This window comes from Crocodylus siamensis, chromosome 11, assembly GCF_052110815.1.
Source record: "Crocodylus siamensis isolate JL-2025a chromosome 11, ASM5211081v1, whole genome shotgun sequence".
Lineage (NCBI taxonomy): Eukaryota > Metazoa > Chordata > Crocodylia > Crocodylidae > Crocodylus > Crocodylus siamensis.
The window spans coordinates 22,477,276-22,497,475 of NC_143405.1; the positions used below are offsets into that span (position 1 = coordinate 22,477,276).

The 20,200-nt window shown below is 44.2% G+C and overlaps 1 protein-coding gene across 10 annotated transcripts in view; it reads right to left on the reverse strand.

Moving 5' to 3' along the window:
- Window positions 1-19,825, reverse strand: part of DOCK3 (dedicator of cytokinesis 3) — a 632,225-nt gene extending 612,400 nt beyond the window's left edge. For all 10 annotated transcript variants that reach the window (XM_090021446.1, XM_090021452.1, XM_090021451.1 and 7 more), the window contains exon 1: window positions 19,386-19,825. In XM_090021446.1, the coding sequence (XP_089877572.1) occupies window positions 19,386-19,422 (37 nt within the window). In that variant the 5' untranslated portion in view covers window positions 19,423-19,825. The remainder of the gene's footprint in view (window positions 1-19,385) is intronic.
- Window positions 19,826-20,200: the final 375 nt, after the last annotated feature.

A 20,200-nucleotide genomic window follows, 5' to 3' on the forward strand; every position in this document is an offset into this window, starting at 1 on the left:
TGTGCACTTGCAACTTACACTGCACTACAAGTTGTTCCACACTTGTTTTTCAGCTCTTAAAGAGGCTTGCAAAGCAATTGAAAAATTATGGCAATTGCTAGGCAGTCACATTTTATGCTGAATTATGCCCTTGCACTTGACCATGTGTACATGCATAATGAATAAGAAAACCCCACATGTAACAAATCAGTTTTCTCTCTCTGAAATACGCTGCTGAACAAATGGTTCGATATGCTCAATATGGCTGTTAATAATAGGAACCGTATTCTTCAAAATAAGTAAAATGAGCCTGATATAAAACAATAAAAAGCCATATGTAATCATTTTCCAGATTACAAAAATGTTTCATAATTTGAAATCTTAGTCAGTTTTTTGTTGCCAGCAAAAATCACTTTCCATGCACTGCTCAATCTTTGAACTATTCGTTTAACTGATTCTTGACTTACTTTCTTTTTGGCTTATATGTTAAAAAAGATACATGAATAACAGATAAATGAAATTGACAAGATAGCAATCATTAGCTATAGAAAAATATGCAGATAAAAGTGCAAATAATGGAATAACAGAGACATGCAGATAAAAGTGTAGGTCCATTTTTCTCACACACAAGGAACATTTGGACATCATTACTGGTATGTCTGAAGCGCTTACCAGCCACAAAAAAGAAGTTTCCAAAAGGTTGCGTTAGAAATGGAATATTGTTAGAAATGGAGTATTGTTAGAAATGCACAGCTTGCATCTTGCATCCGATAAGAAAGAAACACTGCCAAGGACTTTGTTCCTTTCCTAGCCTTGCCACAGCTTTTCTTATACTAAATCGCAGACTCTCCCCCAACTTCTCCCTAGCCTTTCTCATACAGATTACAGAAGCTGGAATTCAACTGACTGTGTCCTTGAAAGGCGGGAGGGGGGTTGAACTCTTGGTGACCTATAGTAGTCTCTTAGCATGCTTAATTAGCTGATGCATATTTACCTCTCCACCCTGCATACTTAAGTAGTTAATTATACTATACATGCGATGTATGTAGTGATGTAACCACATGTATGCTTGTATGAAACGGAAGTGAGCTGTAAGAGTTCCTGTTTCTGCACACGTGCCCAGGAGGAAAAAGATAAATACAGCCTGCAAAATTCCTTGGTGGTTCAGAGTAATCTGAGTTTTTGACTCTGCTCTGACCCTATTTGCAAATACACCTTTTGCGCCATCTAATGAGTGTGTGTCTGTGATTTTGGTGGCCTCCAGAGAAACGAACCGCTTTAAGCATCAATCTGGCACCGGCAGATGGGACGTCTCTGGATCACCTCGGGGCTCAGTGACAAGATCGTCTCTGCCACCATGGGGAGTGCGCACCGAGCCGCCTTTCTGGGCTCGCCCACAGGGTTTGAGATGTGAGTAGGGGTACCCGAGAGATTAAAGGCTCCTGTGCAAAATTTTTGGTTTCTGAGGACGCCAGACACACATTCCGGCATTCTGATCGAGATCTCTGGGGTATCTGAGTGAGTATATGAATTCCCTTGCCCAATTTGGTCTGGATCCGGGAACAAAGACGTGTTCGATTTGGTTTAATACTGGGAAATTTTTGGCCTGGTATATGCGAACCGTCTGTAACTAGGATCTTTTGGTATTTGGTGTGCGTTGAACACACTTTTGTGGGCATATGGGTGCGGGTCGCTCCCACGTAGAAAACTCAGATACGCCTTTAAGTTATATATTACAAAACTTCAGTAAATTTGCAAAGCAGGCAGATTATGGAGTGAAGAGGAAAAGGGTGATTTAATTAAGTTTTGTCAACTCGAGTGGCCAACATTTGGGGTCCACTGGACCCCGAAAGGATCCTTTGTAGTAAAAGAAGTGATAGCTATCCATGAAATAGTTATGCAGAACGGATATTGGAATCAATTTCCTTATATCAATTGTTGGTTGTGGGTGGTTCAAAATCAGCCACCTTGGATTAAGAAATGCTTAGTAAAGTTTCATGTGATGGTTGTCAAAGGAAAGACTCGAGAAGGACCGCCTGTACTCCCTGAGTCTAATGAGGGGGGGAATTCTGAATTGGCTGAGTATCGGACCCACGCTCCGGTCACCCTGTCAGGTAGCGAGGATGAATCAGACACCTCCTCGGGATCCAGTCCCTCTGAACCACCGCTCCCTCCCTCAGGGAAACTACCACCAGTGTATCAAAGCATACCTAATGATTCAGAGCGTGAGCCTCAGCCAAGTGCCACATCTGAATCAGGGAATAAGAGCTATTATTTGCGCAAGACTGTAGAATCACAGCCGGTGCTGAATTGCCCAATGCGAGAGGTTATCAGAGAGGGGGGCAATGCAACTTGTCTACACCCCATTTAGTACTTCAGATTTATTTAACTAAAAGAATCAGAGCCCCTGTTTTCGTGAAGACCCTGAAAAGATGAAGGACCTGTTTCGATCTATTGGACAAACCCATCGACCCACTTGGGCTGATGTCCAGATAATGCTCCAAACCCTCCTGACCCCGGAGGAGAGGAGATTAGTGTTGGGGACGGCAGAGCGCATTGCAGCAGCCAGGGTAGAAGCGGAGGGAGCTGCTGGTCGTACCTTGCGTGATACCTGCCCTGTTGAGGAACCAAGATGGGATAATCATACTGCAGAAGGAAGAGAGCTGAGTGCACGGTATCTGGAGATTATAGTGGAAGCAATGGGGAAGGCAGTGCCTCGGGTTACTAATCTGTCTAAATTGTATGAAGTGAGACAGGGAAGAGAAGAGGATCCCTCAGCTTTCCTCGGGAGGCTGTATGAGGCGTTCCGCAGGTTTTCGGACCTAGATCCAGAAGACCCAGATAATCAACGCATGGTAAATCTTATGTTTATTGGTCAATCCGCTGCTGATATTCGTAAGAAGTTACAGAAAACTGAGGGAGGTGCTGGGAAACCGATTTCAGAGCTGGTGGAAATTGCATATAAGGTATATGGGAATCGTGAGCATATGCAGGAGCGCAAGGAGGATAAAAAGGCTCAGCGACAGATGGCAGTGCTGGCAGCTGCTATAAGTGGAGGTAACCCTGGAAAGGCTGGGATGCAGAAAGGGAAAGGAGAAAGAGTGGGAGCAGACGTTTGTGCTTACTGCAGGGAGAAAGGACACTGGAAGAGGGAATGCCCAAAGTTAAAGGAGAAGAGAGAGGGGGAACCAAGAGGTCACCTCATGTGGGCAGAGGAAAAGGGTGAGGACACGGAATGAAGGGGACGGGGATCTAAGACCACTACCCTTCGGGTTGGAGCCCGAGAAGATCCCATGGTAACCATTAAGGTTGGTGGCAAAAACTTTGAAGCCTTGGTGGATACTGGGGCTACATTTTCAATGATTCCAGAAAAACCCCCCTGTGCAGGAACTAGTGAACAGCATGTTCTTGTGGAAGGGATTGAGGGAACGCAATCCCGACTCCCTGTTTGTAAGCCACTTCTCACCAAAGTGGGGGACCATTTGCTTGAGCACTCCTTTGTATATTCTCCAAGTTGCCCGGTTGCACTACTTGGGCGGGACCTACTCACAAAATTGCAAGCTGAGATATTTTTCAGAGACGACCAGATGGTGGTCCAGCTACCTGTCAAGCAGAGCTCGAACTATCAGATGGCTCTCCTGGAGGACCTGTAGTAAGTCCAGAAGATCACATGACTGGAGTAGACCCGAACCCACGCACGATTTTGACACAAGTACCAGGGGAAGCTGAAATATTTTCAGTGCTAGATTTGAAAGATGCTTTCTTCTCCATTCCCCTTCACCGAGAGAGTCAAAAATTGTTTGCTTTTGAATGGAAGGATCCAGATACTTTCCATAAAGCCCAACTCATGTGGACAGTTCTTCCACAAGGATTCATAGCAGCCCCCCATATTTTCGGACTTGCCCTTCAGAAGGACTTGGAGGAGTGGAAGGGATCACACCCTGCAGTGACTCTCCTCCGGTATGTGGATGACCTGCTAGTTGCAAGCCCAAATTTGCAACTCTGCGAGGAAGCCACCAGGTCACTGTTAAACACCCTAGGGGAAAAAGGATATAAAGTCTCTAGAGAGAAAGCCCAAATATGTCAGCCTCAAGTTACATTTTTGGGATATAAGCTCTCAAAGGGAGTCAGAGCCCTGAGTGCAGATCGCATACAGGCAATCCAAGGTCTAACCTCACCTAAGTCACCCACGGAGCTGCGGGCATTCCTAGGGCTAACTGGGTTCTGTCGACTATGGATACCAGATTATGGTGGGAAGGCTAGACCACTGTATGACTCACTGACTAAGGAGAGTCTCACTAAATGGAAATGGAATAAAGAAATGCAGCATGCCTTTGATCTGCTTAAGGCAGCATTAACCCAGCCCCCTGCCCTGGCCATCCCAAATAGTAAAAAGCCATATCGACTGTATGTTCATGAGAATCGAGGGGTCGCATCAGGGGTGCTGACACAGCCATCAGGCCCGACCTGGAGACCTGTGGGATATTACTCAAAGGTTCTAGATCCAGTTGCACTCGGGTGGCCAGCCTGTCTTCGGGCTGTGGCAGCCACAGCAGTGGCTGTTGAAGCAGCCCAGACGATAGTCATGGGTGCGGACATGGAAATACACACCCCACATGGAGTTCCCCAGATTCTAGGGACTAAGGGAGGAAAGTTTCTCAACCCCTCCAGACAATCACGGTATGAGATATTTTTGCTCTCTAATCCAGGACTTACCTTCAAACATACTACAGCCTTGAACCCTGCAACCTTGCTGCCGGAGCCAGGGAAACCGACGCATGACTGCCCTGAGGTCCTGAATCAAACCACACAGGTGCAGCCTGATCTTGCTGAGGACCCAACTGAAGACCCAGATGCTGAATACTTCGTAGACGGCTCCAGCTCTGTCATCGATGGAAAAAGACGAACAGGATGTGCAGTGGTAACCTTGGATAAGGTAGTATGGAGGGAGTCATTGCCGAGCTCATGGTCGGCACAGGCCGCGGAACTCACTGCGCTCACCCAAGCATTACAGCTGGGGACAGGCCAGCGGGTTAATGTATATACTTATTCTCGCTATGCTTTTTCTACAGTCCATGTGCATGGACTATTGTGGAAAGAAAGGGGTTTCATTACGGCTTCTGGGAATAAAATTGCTAACGGCCCTCAGATTATCAAGCTACTAGAGGCACTCCACCAGCCTAAAGAGGTAGCAGTCATTCATGTGCGGGCCCATGGGAAGGCTGCTGAGGAAAAGCATAAGCTTGGAAACGCAAAGGCTGATGCGGCAGCAAAGGAAGCCGCATTTATTGGTGTAGAAGCGGAGGAAGTATCCAGGCAGGCCTTGTCCCATGCCATATGGCCATACGTCCGGGATTTAGTCCCGCAGTATTCCCCTGAAGAAGATAAATTTGCACAGAAAGCTTGTGCAAAAAAGAACTCCCGGGGTGGTGGATAGTACCGGGAGGAAAGGTCACGATACCCAGGCCATTGCTTCGAAAAGTGCTGCATCAGCTTCATGCAAGAACCCATATGGGAGGCTTGGCTATGGGTGATCTAGTGATCCGCCAAGCAGTAGCCCCAGGGTTATATGTAGAAGCTCAGCGTATTGCTACCAGGTGCATCACATGCCAGAAAGTAAAGCCTCGAAGGAAACCCCCTGTGCCAATGGGAAGTAGACCCTGGGCAGCGTACCATGGACAAGCATGGCAGACTGATTTTGCCGAGCTCCCACAGTCCGGACATCATGGGTTTTTACTTGTCATGGTAGACCAGCTCTCTGGTTGGGTCGAGGCATGGCCCACCAGGACTGCCACTGCGGCTACAGTAGCGAAGCATTTGTTGCAGGAGATCATTCCCCGGTATTCTCTGCCTGAATCCATCAAGTCGGATCAAGGACAACACTTTGTGGGAAAGGTAGTTCAAGAAGTCGCGCAAGCTCTCAAGATCACTTGGAAACTACACACACCACGGAGACCACAGAGTTCAGGACAAGTGGAACGCATGAATAGGACTTTAAAGACTCTACTCACCAAAATCTGTATTGAAGCACGCCTTAAGTGGCCTCAAGCATTGCTGCTAGCTCTTACTTGCATTCGAAACACTCCCCGACGGGGCATTAAATTAACCCCATATGAAATTATGTTTGGCAAGCCCCCTCGAGTCTTACCCCCTGGGATGCGAGAAAATGTAACTTTTGAATTAGGTAATAGCAAGCTTCATATGTACATTATTGCTTTGCACTCTGTCTTGTCTTCTCTTCACAGGTATGCAGCCTCCTTTCAGCACCTGCCTTTAGACGTACCGGTACATGACTTCTGCCCGGGAGACTGGGTCTTGGTGCAGCGGTGGAAAAAGGAACCTTTGACTGAGAGGCGGAATAGCCCTTTCCAGGTACTTCTAACAACCCACACCGCTGTAAAGATTGCTGGCCATGACCATTGGATACACCATACCCGTGTGAAACGACATCCACGAGCATCAGAGGACACCAACTACAGGACGAACTCACTCCGGAAGCTGAGTCGTCCTCGGAACAAGAAGCCAGCAAGTGGAGCTGTGAACCCACTGGTGATCTCCAAGTGCGCCTGAGACGGCTTAATCAAAGTGCAGAAAATTAGACAAGAAAGTAAAAAGAAAAAGTTTAGGCTGTATTTGATCTCAAGAAAGGGAGAATATGGTGGGAATCTTAATATGCCTTGTTGTTATCTATGTAGTAAGAGAAGCAGGATTGAGCAGCCCTAGCCGCCAGCCTATATCCCTGCTTCCCCCAATTGCTCCCCCAGGGACAAATCTGTATGTTGACATGATGGAAAGAATTGCAGGTACCTTCAATTTCACCAACTGCTGGGCCTGTGGGGGACTCCGAGAGGCCGGAGAACAGTGGCCTTGGAGGGCTTTTCCTTTGGCCCCAAAATGGTTGGTAAGTGATAAGGCGGATGTTAAGAGTACTGGTCAAGAATGGGATGAGAACCGCAGCTGGGATCTTTCCCAAGTGGCATTAGGAGAGTACTGTCTCACTAGATTGATAACCACCACAGTTGAAGGGATGCAAGTTGCAGCAGTCCCCCTCAAAGCGCAGACTGTAGCAAAAGTCATGGTACTCAGAAAAATTCCACGTAATTATCTTGATCTGCCTAAATGAAAATGGGGAGCACAAAGCATCTTGAGGGGGGAATATTGTTAGAAATGGAGTATTGTTAGAAATGCACAGTTTGCATCTTGCATCCGATAAGAAAGAAACACTGCCAAGGACTTTGTTCCTTTCCTAGCCTTGCCACAGCTTTTCTTATACTAAATCGCAGACTCTCCCCCAACTTCTCCCTAGCCTTTCTCATACAGATTACAGAAGCTGGAATTCAACTGACTGTGTCCTTGAAAGGCGGGAGGGGGGTTGAACTCTTGGTGACCTATAGTAGTCTCTTAGCATGCTTAATTAGCTGATGCATATTTACCTCTCCACCCTGCATACTTAAGTAGTTAATTATACTATACATGCGATGTATGTAGTGATGTAACCACATGTATGCTTGTATGAAACGGAAGTGAGCTGTAAGAGTTCCTGTTTCTGCACACGTGCCCAGGAGGAAAAAGATAAATACAGCCTGCAAAATTCCTTGGTGGTTCAGAGTAATCTGAGTTTTTGACTCTGCTCTGACCCTATTTGCAAATACACCTTTTGCGCCATCTAATGAGTGTGTGTCTGTGATTTTGGTGGCCTCCAGAGAAACGAACCGCTTTAAGCATCAGTTGTTTCACTGAACAGCCACATCACCCAGTGTGTCATTCTGACATACTCAGTAGGTCTATTTTTTGCTGTCACCTCTTCTGGTTTTCTAGCAGCCTCTTTATTCTTAGAAAGATCTCTCAAGCTCATACATTTGGTTATCTTCTGACTTGTTCTAGGACCAGGTCTCAGAACCTACTCCAACCTCAGCTTTCCTCTCCTCCATAGTTGGAAGTCATCGCAACAGCCTAACCTGAGCCTTCCTTTTAAGAATATCACATGAGAGAGAGAATCTTCCCTATCTTTGGTATGTGTAGATTTCAATTAGCATTTCAACTTCAGGCTGCTCACACTTTAAAACTAGAGTGTGGAAGACAGAATTTAGAGGGCTCTCAGTCAAGCTAGAAAACAAGGCCCTATTTATGTTGCCCCGCCCTATTATGTCTTTTGAAACTTCTTATTTTCCAGCAGTGAAATGAATAACTAAATATGAAAATTCTGTTCTTGCCTGATAATTCTATATTCCATGCTTAGGGCTTATTATTCCATGCTTATTAACTAATAAAAATGAATCCTCCCATAGGAAAGATAAAGAAAATTCTTTTGAACATAAAATATCAGAAGTCTGTAACAGCCCAAAACTAAAATCCCAACTAAAATCACACATAAATACTTTGTAGTCAGGTGGATTCTAATATGAAAGCGACATACTATAGGTCAAGTACCACAGATTACTTCTAGCAAGAAAAGGAAGGCCTCAATATAGGCTAAGATTACCACCTATTTGGCATATTTTTAACCCCAAGCATTGTCGTACATCACAGGAGGTCCACATGCATGCCCTGAACTACCACTTCAATGACAGAATATATCAATCCATTTGACAAATCAATATTTTCGTTTTTGGAGAGTTTTCAATTATCCAAAATTCACGGCAACTCCTATTTTACTTATAAATCCAAATTATGCAGCATTGTTTAATGACAAAACCAGTGGTTCTCTCAAAAATCCTAGACACTTATTTTTCAAGATGAAGAACTGATAAAATGGAGGGCAACAGCCAACACAGTTCTTCTCTATGTGAATCAATTTGCACAAGAAGAGCAAATATACAAAAAAAAAGTAGTCAAACAAAAATAACAATTCAAACAAGAAAATTTCTTCATTTCATTGCAAGAATCTACATGCAGAGCTTCAGAAAATTTTGAAGTCACTGGCTAGGTGGCTAATGCAATAACTGGACCATGCTGCCATCGCCTCTGTACTGTGCAGATTCACCTGACTTGTTGGCTATCCTCTATCACTTTCTCCCTCCCTGCCTTAATTATGAAAGTCCAAACCCCTACACAAAGAGAAGCTGCAGATAAAATAATCTAACTTTTCCTCTCTTTGCATCTTGAAAATTATTTTTGTTCTTGCTATCAAGTCAAAGGTTAAAGACAATGAAGCAGGCAAAAAGAAAATAATGTTATAAGGCAGACAGATTTTCAGTTCTTGCAAAATGTAAGTATTCCCATATTCAACCTATGAAGCAGATTACCTTCAAGTAGGCTGCACATCCACTCTGGAGCATACAATATTCTAAACTGCATACACTCAGCCCACAGGACTGACAGCAAAAGACATTTTAGAATCAGCTGAAAAGAAAGGCAAAACTGCCTTATTCATGCCCTCTATAAACACACACTGACACCTCTTTTAAGCTGCACATCCTTGAGCAATGCATGGCTCATTTTAAGCAGGGTCAGGCTAAAGGAGAAAGGAACACACACAGGACACAATAGATTAAGGATGAGAGAGTGAGAAAGTGTATGCATGGGCCTGCTTCTCTTTAAATATCTGTCTACCTCTCGCAAGAAAATTCACAGCTGTAAAAGCCCTAATGGCTTTTTCTTACATCCTTCCAAAATGATCCATACTAGGAAGGCATGGAGACTATCTTGCAGCAAATGCCCCTAAATTAAATAACAACAAACTCTAAATTCCATGAGCAGATAGGCTGTTAGCCACGTTAGTCTGAAGTCAGTCAGAAAATAGGGTACAGTGGTACCCAATAGAGAGGCATGAGTTTTTGTAGGCAAAAACCTACTAATCAGATGCTAGCATCTCTTTAAATATAACAAATCTAGCATCTGACAAAGGTTGTTGCCTATAAAACTTCTCTGAATCTTCTGTCTAAATTCCATAGCGATGTCAATTTATTAGAGCACCATGAAGTCTTCATGGAACTACCCGTCAATACAAAACCAGACTAGAATCCGTGCTTTTGATACAACATCCATCCACAAATCTGAATCATCTATAAAGCCTAATAAGAAATTCAAAAGTACGAGTTTTGGAAAGGCTTTCTGGAAAAGGATCACAGTTAGGGGCAATCATCTTCATTTCCAAAGTATTTTCTTGAAGCCTAAAGGGTTTTAAATTACTTTTATTTTCCTTCTGAAATAGAGATTTTACAGCCAGTTAATTACAATGAAGGAGAAAACACGCCAGAGAATCTTTGAAGGGCAACTGAAACTATTACATTTTTACTAATAATCTGAAGACATTTGTGCAGCATTGAACCTGAGTTTACACACACAAAAAAAATTTGCTTGACATCTTCCGAGTACTCTCCCCAATCCCCAATCCTAAATCTGCTGGAATCAACTTTTCTGAATGTTATCAGCCCATTCAACAAGGGCTCCAGCTGCATACCAGAAACAAATCCAAAATGAATTCAGGTCATCAAGTTTTCTTAATACCAAGACAAATCTCTCTGTTGTGATGACTACTCAATTTGTCTAGACTCATAAAGATTTAAATACCCCAATTTTGCATTAAGGTTAAAACACTCTTTTTCATATCTTATTTCTAAAAGGGTCAGTTTAACAGCTATTTTGGTTTTTCCTCATCAGTGGAAAAAAGGAGTCATGTCAAAAACTCCTTTGTTCATTTGCTAACCAAAATTAAAGTGAAACATAAAACTGAATGTTTGATTATTTGTTTATAATTTAACTACAGGACTTTGTTTTGATTTTTAAAACGCTGGGGTTTTAAATTCAGGTTTTATAAAATGGACAATTTTTACTGTTCAGCATTTCACTAAGATCACGATCAGAATATCCTGTGATAATACTCCATAAAGTGACATAACCCATTTTGCCAGATTTATATTTTGGGGGCTACTACATGAGATTTGCTAACCTTCACTTATATAGTGACATATTTGTTGAGTTAGTTACCTGAACTAAAAAGAAAAGAAAACAACGTTTGCTTAGTTCAGAAAAATATTTTTTGTTTTAAAGAGATGGCAGTTTACGAAGCCCCTTCAGAGAAGTTGTGGCATAAGGTGACTCGGCGCCTCTGTCCAACCACTGTAGCCTCAGAACTACAGATCTTCAAAACCAGTGCTTCCTCTCATGCCAGATGCCCATTCACGTGATAGGAGAAGCTAAGAAATGGTTAAGACCCAAAGACAAACCTGGAAGCATGTGAGTTGTCTGGATTTAGACCTACTGAATATTAACAGATCCAGATTAGGTAGCTAGGATCAAGATATGCAAAGGATCCTGGATCCAGTTTGGAATCTGACTGGAACAGAAGTAGCTTCAAATTATTTGCCTGGATACCATTTGATAGATTTAGCTGGCAACCAAGTATTCAAGAGCAGTGGTAACAGCTGCAAGAGAGACAAAGCCATCAGTACCGCAGAACAGCTTCCCTTATGAAAGAAGCTTTCCCATCTGACTAATGTGAGCTGAATTATGTTAGCTATTGATGAATAAATCTAAGATAGCTTTATGCTGTGAAATGGGCTTAGGGGTATCTTTTGATGAGAACAGAAAAAAGGAAGAAATATTGGCTACAAGTCAGTTAGAATATATAAACTTAAAAGTTATCTGAAATATGTTTGCCTCTCCAAGCTAATTAGACAGCAGGTTCAAGAGAGAAAAAAGTAAAGGTAACTTGGTTGTTAAGGTCTTTGAACCTCAGAATGCAATAAGATTTTAATGGTTTTAAACATAATCCTAAAATACTGTTTGAACCATTTCCAATAATCCTAGAATACTGTTGAAACCGTTTAAATTTCAGTAGTCATAAAAAGTGTTAATTACAAATAGGGGTCTACCTAAATTGCAGGGCTACTTACCAATTTTTGCAGGTTGATCATGGCATAAAGTTCTAATTCCACAGCCATTTCATGGCACTCCACCCCTTGACACTGATTGGCAGGGAGGCCCCATGCCTTGGCACTGATTGGTGAAGAGGCCCAAGGAGGGAGAAGGGACAAGACAGTGCCTGCCATCTTGATTGCTGGTTGCCTTTGTGCAGCCCCACCCCTTGGCACTGATTGGTGGAGAGGAAGAAGAACAAGGCGGCAGCTGCCATCTTGTCTGCTGGCCTTCATGCCACCCCACCATCCAGTGCATGGCAGCAGACACCACTGTCTCCCACTGAAGAGTCATCATTTTATTTTTATTAAGTTTTTGTTGTTGTTGATTTTGTGTATAGAATAGTTTCCATGAAATCCATGAAACCACCAATTAAGTACGTCCCTAAATATAAATAGTACTGAAACATCCCTTTTCCATCAGAGAGCTCAAAATTACTAACGCTGTAGAATAGCAAGACAGTTCCTTTGGGTTAACATTTTAAGTCTTAGAATACTAATTGGAAAACTGGTCAAAAAGAAAAACAGCCTGTTTGATTACTATAGAGGCTTTCACAACATCCTTTTCATAGATTTCGTAGACATTAGGACCAGAAGGGACCTCATAAAATCATCAGGTCCAGCCCTCAGCCCCCTAGCAGGAAGTAAGCTAGAGTTAAAGGATTCCAGCAAGGTAAGCATCCACCTGTTTCTTAAGTGTCCAGAGTAGATGCTTGCACCAGCTCTGGGGGCAGTTTATTCAAGGCTTTGGGGGCTCAGACAGTAAAGAAGTTTTTCCTTATGTCCAGCCAAAAACAGTCTTGCAGGAGTTTGTGACCATTGGACCTTGTTATTCCTTGTCGTGCTCTGGTGAACAGGCATTCCCCCAGATCCTGATGCACACCCCTTATGTACTTATAGGCTGCACCAAGACCCCCATAAGCCTGCAATTCTCCAGGCTAAAGAGTCCCATGCCTCTCAGTCTCTTTCCCTAAGGCCTGTTTCTCTTGCCCTCTGATTATGCACATGACTCTCCTCTGGACTCTTTCAAATTTCTCCACATCCTTTCTGAATTGTGGAACCCAGAACTGGATGCAATACTCCAGATACTGCCTCACCAAGGCCAAGTACAGCAGGAGGATGACATCCTGGGTCTTGGTCGAGAAGCATCGGTAGATGCAAGCCAGAGTTTTGTCCACTTTGCTGGTTGCAGTATCACATTGGTGGCTCATGTTCATCTTGTGATCAGTCATAACCCCCAAGTCTCTTTTGGCCTTGGTGCTAGTGAGTGTATCATGACTGAGCCTATAAGTGTGATGCAAGGTGCTACACCTCGGGGGGAAGACGGGGGGGAACCTGCATTTCCGCATATTGAATGCCATCAGGTTTACAACTGCCCACCTTGCAAACCTATCAAGGATAGCCTGGTGATCCAGGCAGACCTTAAGTGTGGACACTTACCTGAAGTTTGGTGTCATCAGTAGATTTAGCCAGTCTGCTGACCAGAGTCCAAATCATTTATAAAGACATTAAAGAGTACAGGTCTGAGAATGGAGCCTTGGGGGATACCACTGGTCACCAAGGGCCATGTTGATTTGGTTCCATCGACTACCACTCTCTGGGTCCGACCTTGGAGCCAGTTCCCCAGCCATTGCACCGTAGGGTAGTTAAGGCCGTAGTTACCCAATTTTTCCATGATGTCCTCATGGAACACCAGGTCAAAGGCTTTTTTAACATCCAAATATATGATATTAACCTCCTTCTCCTTTGTCCAGGTGACGCATTACCTGGCCATAGAAGGAAATGAGGTTGGCCAAGCAACAAACCCATGCTGGCCATCCCTCAGAATGTTGCTTTCTGTTAGCATGTCAAGAATGGTTTCTTTGATACTTTTTGCAAGATCTTTCCAGGGACTAAGGTAAAACCGATTGCCCTGAAGTTTCCTGGATCTTCTTTCCTTCCTTTCTTGAAGACAGGCAATGCATCGGCCCTCTTTCAATCTTCAGGTACTTCGCCCAAGCACCACAAGTTCTCAAATACCCTTGCCAGTGGCAGCACTACCAGCAAGGAGGATTTGCTTGAGAATTTAAGCTTTGCACCAGTACTCTACTGATAACAGAAACAGGAACTGGTTTTTTGGATGCAAACGTGGGATTTTGATCCAAACTTTAAATTTAATCATGTGCTCTGCTTTGGTCATTAGTCTTACTTAACCAGATAAAATTTGAATGATCATGTCAATCTTCCCTGCATAAAATGTCTGGCACTATTAGAGCCAGAAAACATGGGTTGTATTTCTGCATGGAACACCCCAAGCAGTCACTCTTGCATTGTAAAATGCATTCCAGATAAAAGTGTTATTCATAAAGGAATTGAACTCCTGTTTGAATACCAAGATGCCCATGGAGGTAATACCACCAAAAGAACTGCTTGTCTTTAAACAGTTTGAAAGTCTTGTCTTTTAAAATTTGAAAGTCTACTTGGGGAAAGACTTAGAATTTGGAAGTTCACAAATGGAGCCAGCTGAAATCCATACAGACAGCCAGAGTGGAGAGGGGGATATTTCCTGAAATTCTTCTTTTAATATAAGAGGAATTCCCTTTTGACTACATGGAGGAATATCCTTTGATATCTATGCAATATAATACCATAAAGTATGATTTCCATGAGATGAGTGATATAGTAAAGTTCATACCTGAACTTTGAGCATTTCTTTATTTCATGACTAGAAAGGTATTTTTTAAATAAAAAGAATAAAACTTCAGGACCGTCAGAGGAGCACTGATGTCCAGGTTCAGCAAAAAGACTTACCCACACCTTCTAGTCTTAGATCTCCACCTCTGGAAATAAAGGTATAAAGGGCAAAGAAAGACCAAAGGAAATTCTAGACCCACAGGCTGAGAGAAGTCCTGTTCAGAGAAGACCTCTAAACTTCATTTTTTTCCAGTAAAGTTATCAAATCAATATTCATTTTTTCCAGTAAAGTTATCAACCTTGGATCAAGGTAGCTAGACCAATAAGTGCGTGAAATGTACAGCTTGCCTCTGACAAAGAGCAACCTTTGAGGTAGCTGAGAATTTGAAGCGTCCATTCTCCTTTGTACATTTGAAAGGCCTGGGCAGTGGGCCAATACAGTTTCTATTGCATTCAGAGGAATGGTTGTTTTTAGATACATTTATACCAGCAAAAGTCTAGTGTAGATACAATTTATACCAGCAGAAAAGTGCCTCTGATGCCAGAATTTATTTAATTCACAGAACGAATATAAGTTGCACCTGGGGGGAGAGGGGTGGATGACAGAACATCTGGGCCCGTAGAAGTTGCACCTATAGTAGCAGTATAGCTATATCATGTACTCTGTTTAAAGTGAATGTCCCTGGTCCTGAAAAAGGCTAACCCAAACTTAATGCAAAAAATGAGTGCTTATTAAGTACACACCACTATCATAGTGGTAGTACCAGAAGCAAGATGTATAAAAACAACATTAAAAAATAAATAAATAAATAAATAATAATTAAAATTAAAAATGGATGTTTTATTTAAATTATGTTTTATTTAATCATAATTTTTATGTTTAAGACACTTCTTAAAAAATAAACCTATATAAAGATAGTTCTAACTTAAGACAGATTAAAGCTCAAAAATATCAATCGTGGAATAGGATTATAACTTCTAATTATATACTATTTGAGACAATATATTCGTGTAATGTTTTTAGAAGTTTTATAAGTAGGTCACAACCGGCCATGTTAGGTGCCCAATCTTACAGGGTTCCCAGAAGCTTCTCTATAGATTAGTGAAGATTACAGAAAACCACTCAACCCAATGGGACTCAGTGCTCAGTCTAAAAGATCCCATTAAGCATCTCTGTGATGCTTACTTTCAGTTCTCAAGCTGTGGATTTGTTTCCCCAGAGATAACATCCTTGCTAACAGCACTATATGGAGATGAGAGATAACAGACCTGATTACTTACCTATCAGCCCCCTTGTCTCTCTGCAAGTTTGTGTACACACGATCAAGCCCTTACCTCTCTCTAAAAGTGCAAAGTTCCAAGAAGTGAAATGAATCGAGGATATCAAACAACAAGAATGCACTTTTTGTAGAAAGCAATGATTAAATCAAGGCTTCCTAATCAGTGCTTTAAATCGTAATTTAAATCATGATTTAAATCTACTTGATTCAACTCAAATCCACCCTGACCAGAAGCTATGAAACTGACTAGCATTCCTTGTTTTCAGTATTCAATTTTTGAGCTGCTATTAGAAGCCTGGATATTAGGGGGAGCTAATGGGTAGCAGGGCAGCTAAGACTAAGGTACCAAGAGCCCAATATCCTTAAGGAACATTGTTTACAGCACTGTCAGCACTGTGGTATTAGCAGCCCAGGAACTGCCTAGCTCCCCTCGTTCTCAAGGCTTCAAACAGTGATGATCAGGGCTGCTATAAGATACCTTGAACATTATGGGAAAGAGCAGCAGTGAAACTCACTAGCTCCTGTCATTTGCCAGGCTTTAAATAGCAACCTTTTGACATCTGCTGCAACTGCCCTGTTTCTGGCACAGTTCAACAGAGTACAATTAATTACAAAATAGACAGTTACAGTTACAATCCAGTTAACCAGAGTACAATTAAGTTGCAGAATAGACAGATACTAGGTATTAAGCTGAAATGCAAATAACCCAGTGTGTTACAATGTAAGGGACAGGCAACAGATTGGATAGGATATTGTGTTACCCATTTAAGCAAATCACATGCTTACCCAGTATGTCAAAATGTAGAGTACAACCTATTAGTAAACCTTTAAGTTAGACCCGACACCTGAATTTGGTGAGGTCATGCCTCTACCAAAGATAGGAGCAAAAGAAGGAATGACGCACCTCTCACAGAACAGCCCAATTCCCACTAATAGTGAGATAAGTATATGCCCCCAGATGCAAACTACATATTCTCAACTTGTAGACAGACAAGTATGTATGTCAGATAGCAAGAAAGCTGAAGCTAAACAAGAGCAAGGAAGAAGCCGAGCCATTGAGCATCAAAACTCTTTAAGTCAAGGACTGGGTGCTTACTGGGGGTAGAGTCTCAAGGAGGAAGCAGATTGAATTTTATTAGATGTTTAGGATTGTGAATTCAAAAAGATGACAAAACCAGTAGGGAAATACAAATCACCCGAGCGAGGGGCTAACATTAGAGGAATGGGGGTGAGGAGGGGACTGCAACTAGGTTACAGAAAATACAATTACTACAAGAATACACCTATAACTATAGGAGTTTCATTATGTCCCCTGTTTTCACAGTCCAAATAGTGATTTCATCTTCATTCTCCCAGCTTCCAGTTTAATTAAAAAGCAATGTAATGTATTTTGCTTAAAGCAGAACACATACACTTTATTTAGAAACGTCTGTGTGATGTTATAAGAAATCAAAAGGGGCCAAGAATTAAAACCCATCAAGCTTCATGTTGGTAGTTCAACTTAAAAAGGGATGTTTCCTTACTAGGATGCAAGGACAATGTACAAGTGCCTCTACATTTACTTTCCCATCTGGGCAAAAGCTTTTAGTTTTATCACCACCATGTTATAGAATTGAATAGGTCTACAGCTGTGATTTTCCTGTGTTTGCTGTCATTCTGAAGCAAAGTTAAGCCAATGCAAGAAAACTAAAATCTTTTACATGGTGCTAGCTAGAGCTATACAATTTATAGTTCTTGTTGAAGAAAAGAAAATGAACTGAGTAACAAGTTGTTGGGGTTTTTTAATAAATAGAAAAACACTTATAAATCTAATGACTGAAGCATCAGAAAAATCACTTAGAGTGAAAAGAGAACAGAAATCCCATGCAATATTACAAGATGACTGATTTAGGCTCTTCTGGTGGCTGAAGCACATACTTCACAACACTACTGTTACACATAATGGTTATAGCCTACAGACATCCAAATTCAGCATTTCCAAGATCATGGTTTTTTCAATGTGCAGCCTTACCAATATATAGCCACACATTTTTGCATTTAACCCATGCATCTCTAGGAGTAAATAAGCATCTTACATAACTGAATTTCTTATACAACTAATTCTTTGCCCTTTTATACATGAAATCAATTAAACTTATTTAACCAACTATATAAATGCAGAATATATATAAATTGATTGCAGAAGGTGACAAATTACCTGAAAGTACATAGTTGTATTTCATCAGTGGTCCTTCTACATGCCACAAAGACTATTTTAAAATGGTCAAATGTCAATTATTTAATTAAGCATCAGTCAGTTGTCAACATACTAAGTCGAAAAGGGTTGGGGAGGTGGGGGGACGTTGCCCCACGTCCTAGAAATATCAACTTTCAATTTGACGATATCAAATCAAGAACTGTTTCTTAAAAAAATACACCAAGTGTTTGGCATATGCAAAATGTTTGCTGAAGTGAAATGTCTGTTACCAGAAAAGTGCTAGGGAGTTTGGCATCATTTACTGTATAGAATTAGTAAGTGAGGCTTTAGTCAAACAACCTAATAAAAGTAGATTGTATATAATTTCCGGTAGTACTGACTGTTTATCTGCAGCATCACTGACGTTTTACTACAAAATCGGACATTAAGGAAATACAGTCATTTTATAATTCCTTAGTACATTATACATAACTGCACTATCTAGTCTCACCACTAAAAACAGCCTTTGACCTTTGTGCTCCCCCCCTAAAGAATCAGACATTATTCTACATTATAAGCTTTGCACGAAATGGGAATGTATGTATATAAACATGACAACACTGAACATGACTTTCAAAACAGGAGTGAACACCTGGCCCCTAAATCTTCCAAAGACTAGGTGTTCCCCCTCTCTCTTTACCAACCCATGCCCCAATCGGTTTGAGCTAGAGGAAAGTAAGCCACAGCACTTGCTCCTCTGGGCTAGCAGAACAAGCAGTGCCACCCTCGCATCCAGGTGTCAAAACCATCCCCACAGCCGGGGCCAGCACCAGGCTCTACCGCGCATCTTCGCTGCGTCTCGTTTCCTTCCCTGGAAGGAGCCCCGGACTCGCAGCAGGTGCGTCGCCGGCGCCCCCTGACGGCCCAGCAGCTGCGGCAGCGGCTCCCTTTCTCTCCCAACTCATCCACATAAACAAGATCATCCTAAACCTTCGACTAAAAGAGCCGGAGGAGAGGGAACCGCGCGGATAAGTAGATTAAGGCCGAAGAGAGCCGTTTTCTGATTATTCCTGCAGTCTGGACCCGTCCGTGCCCGAACGCCGCCCCCACCCCTCCGCACGAGGGGGCAGGATGCGCACATGCACACTCGGGCTTTCCCAACCCCGTCAGCGAGGGGCTGCCACCGGGCGCCGCCCGCCCGCCCCGTCCCGTGGCCCCAGGGGGAGGTGGCGCCCGCAGGCCGCGCTGCCCCCGCGCCGAGGCACCGGCCGCTCGGGCCGCACCTGCCGCTGGGCGGGGACGCTGCCGCACTCGCTCCCGCCGCCCCCCGCGAGCGACACTGCCGCTGCCATCCCGCGCCGCCCCCGCCCCAGCCGCCGCAGCCAGGGTCGCCGCGGGACACGGGGAGATCGGACCTACCCACGCCGTATTTCTCCTCCTCGGTCGGGCTCCACATGCTGCCGCCGGCGGCCGCCGTCCCCCCGTCGCCGAGCGGCGCGGGCGAGCGCCGCTCATGGAGCGGGGGCGGCTTCTCCTGCGGGCGGCGGGGCCGCTGCTCCGCGCCGCCCCCGGGGCAGGGGCACGCCCGCCCCGCGGGCCGGGGCCGGTGCGGTGGCGGCAGGGTGCTCGGCGCGGGGCTCCCCCGGTGCCTGAGCGCTGCGCATCGGGCAGCTCTCGCCTCCCTGTCCTGCCGCCGCCAACGGCCTGGGGAGCTCCGCGGTGCCCTGCCGCCTCCTGCCGCCGCCGAAGGACTCGCGCTGCCGCCGCCCCCACCGCTGCCTCCTGCGCGTGCGCCGACGCTCCCCGCCTTCCCGCGCGCCCGCGGCCCGGGCCGCACGAGCCCTGCTGGGGGAGGCGGGCGCGAGGCGGCGGGGCGGGGCCCGGAGTGGGGGAGGAGCCTGAAGCCTGTCGCCATAACGATGGCGAGCCGCGCGCGGCCTCTGCGCAGGCGCCTCGTCAAGGGCCTCGGCGGACCTGTCCCTCTCGCGTCCGTCAACCTCCCCCTCCCCCAAGGCCGGCGCGGCTGAGAGCACGTGGGTGGCACAGGCTGCCTGACGCGGGGGGTCTCCCCACGGCTGGCGGTCCCGGGGATCAGCTCCTGCCCCCCACCACCCGGGGGGGTGACTTACAGACATCACACGGTACCTTCGGATCCTCACTTCTTTATTCATCCCGTTGACAATCTGGTTTAAGAGCCTGTGAGGTGAAGCAGGGGCTTCCACACGAGGTTCAGG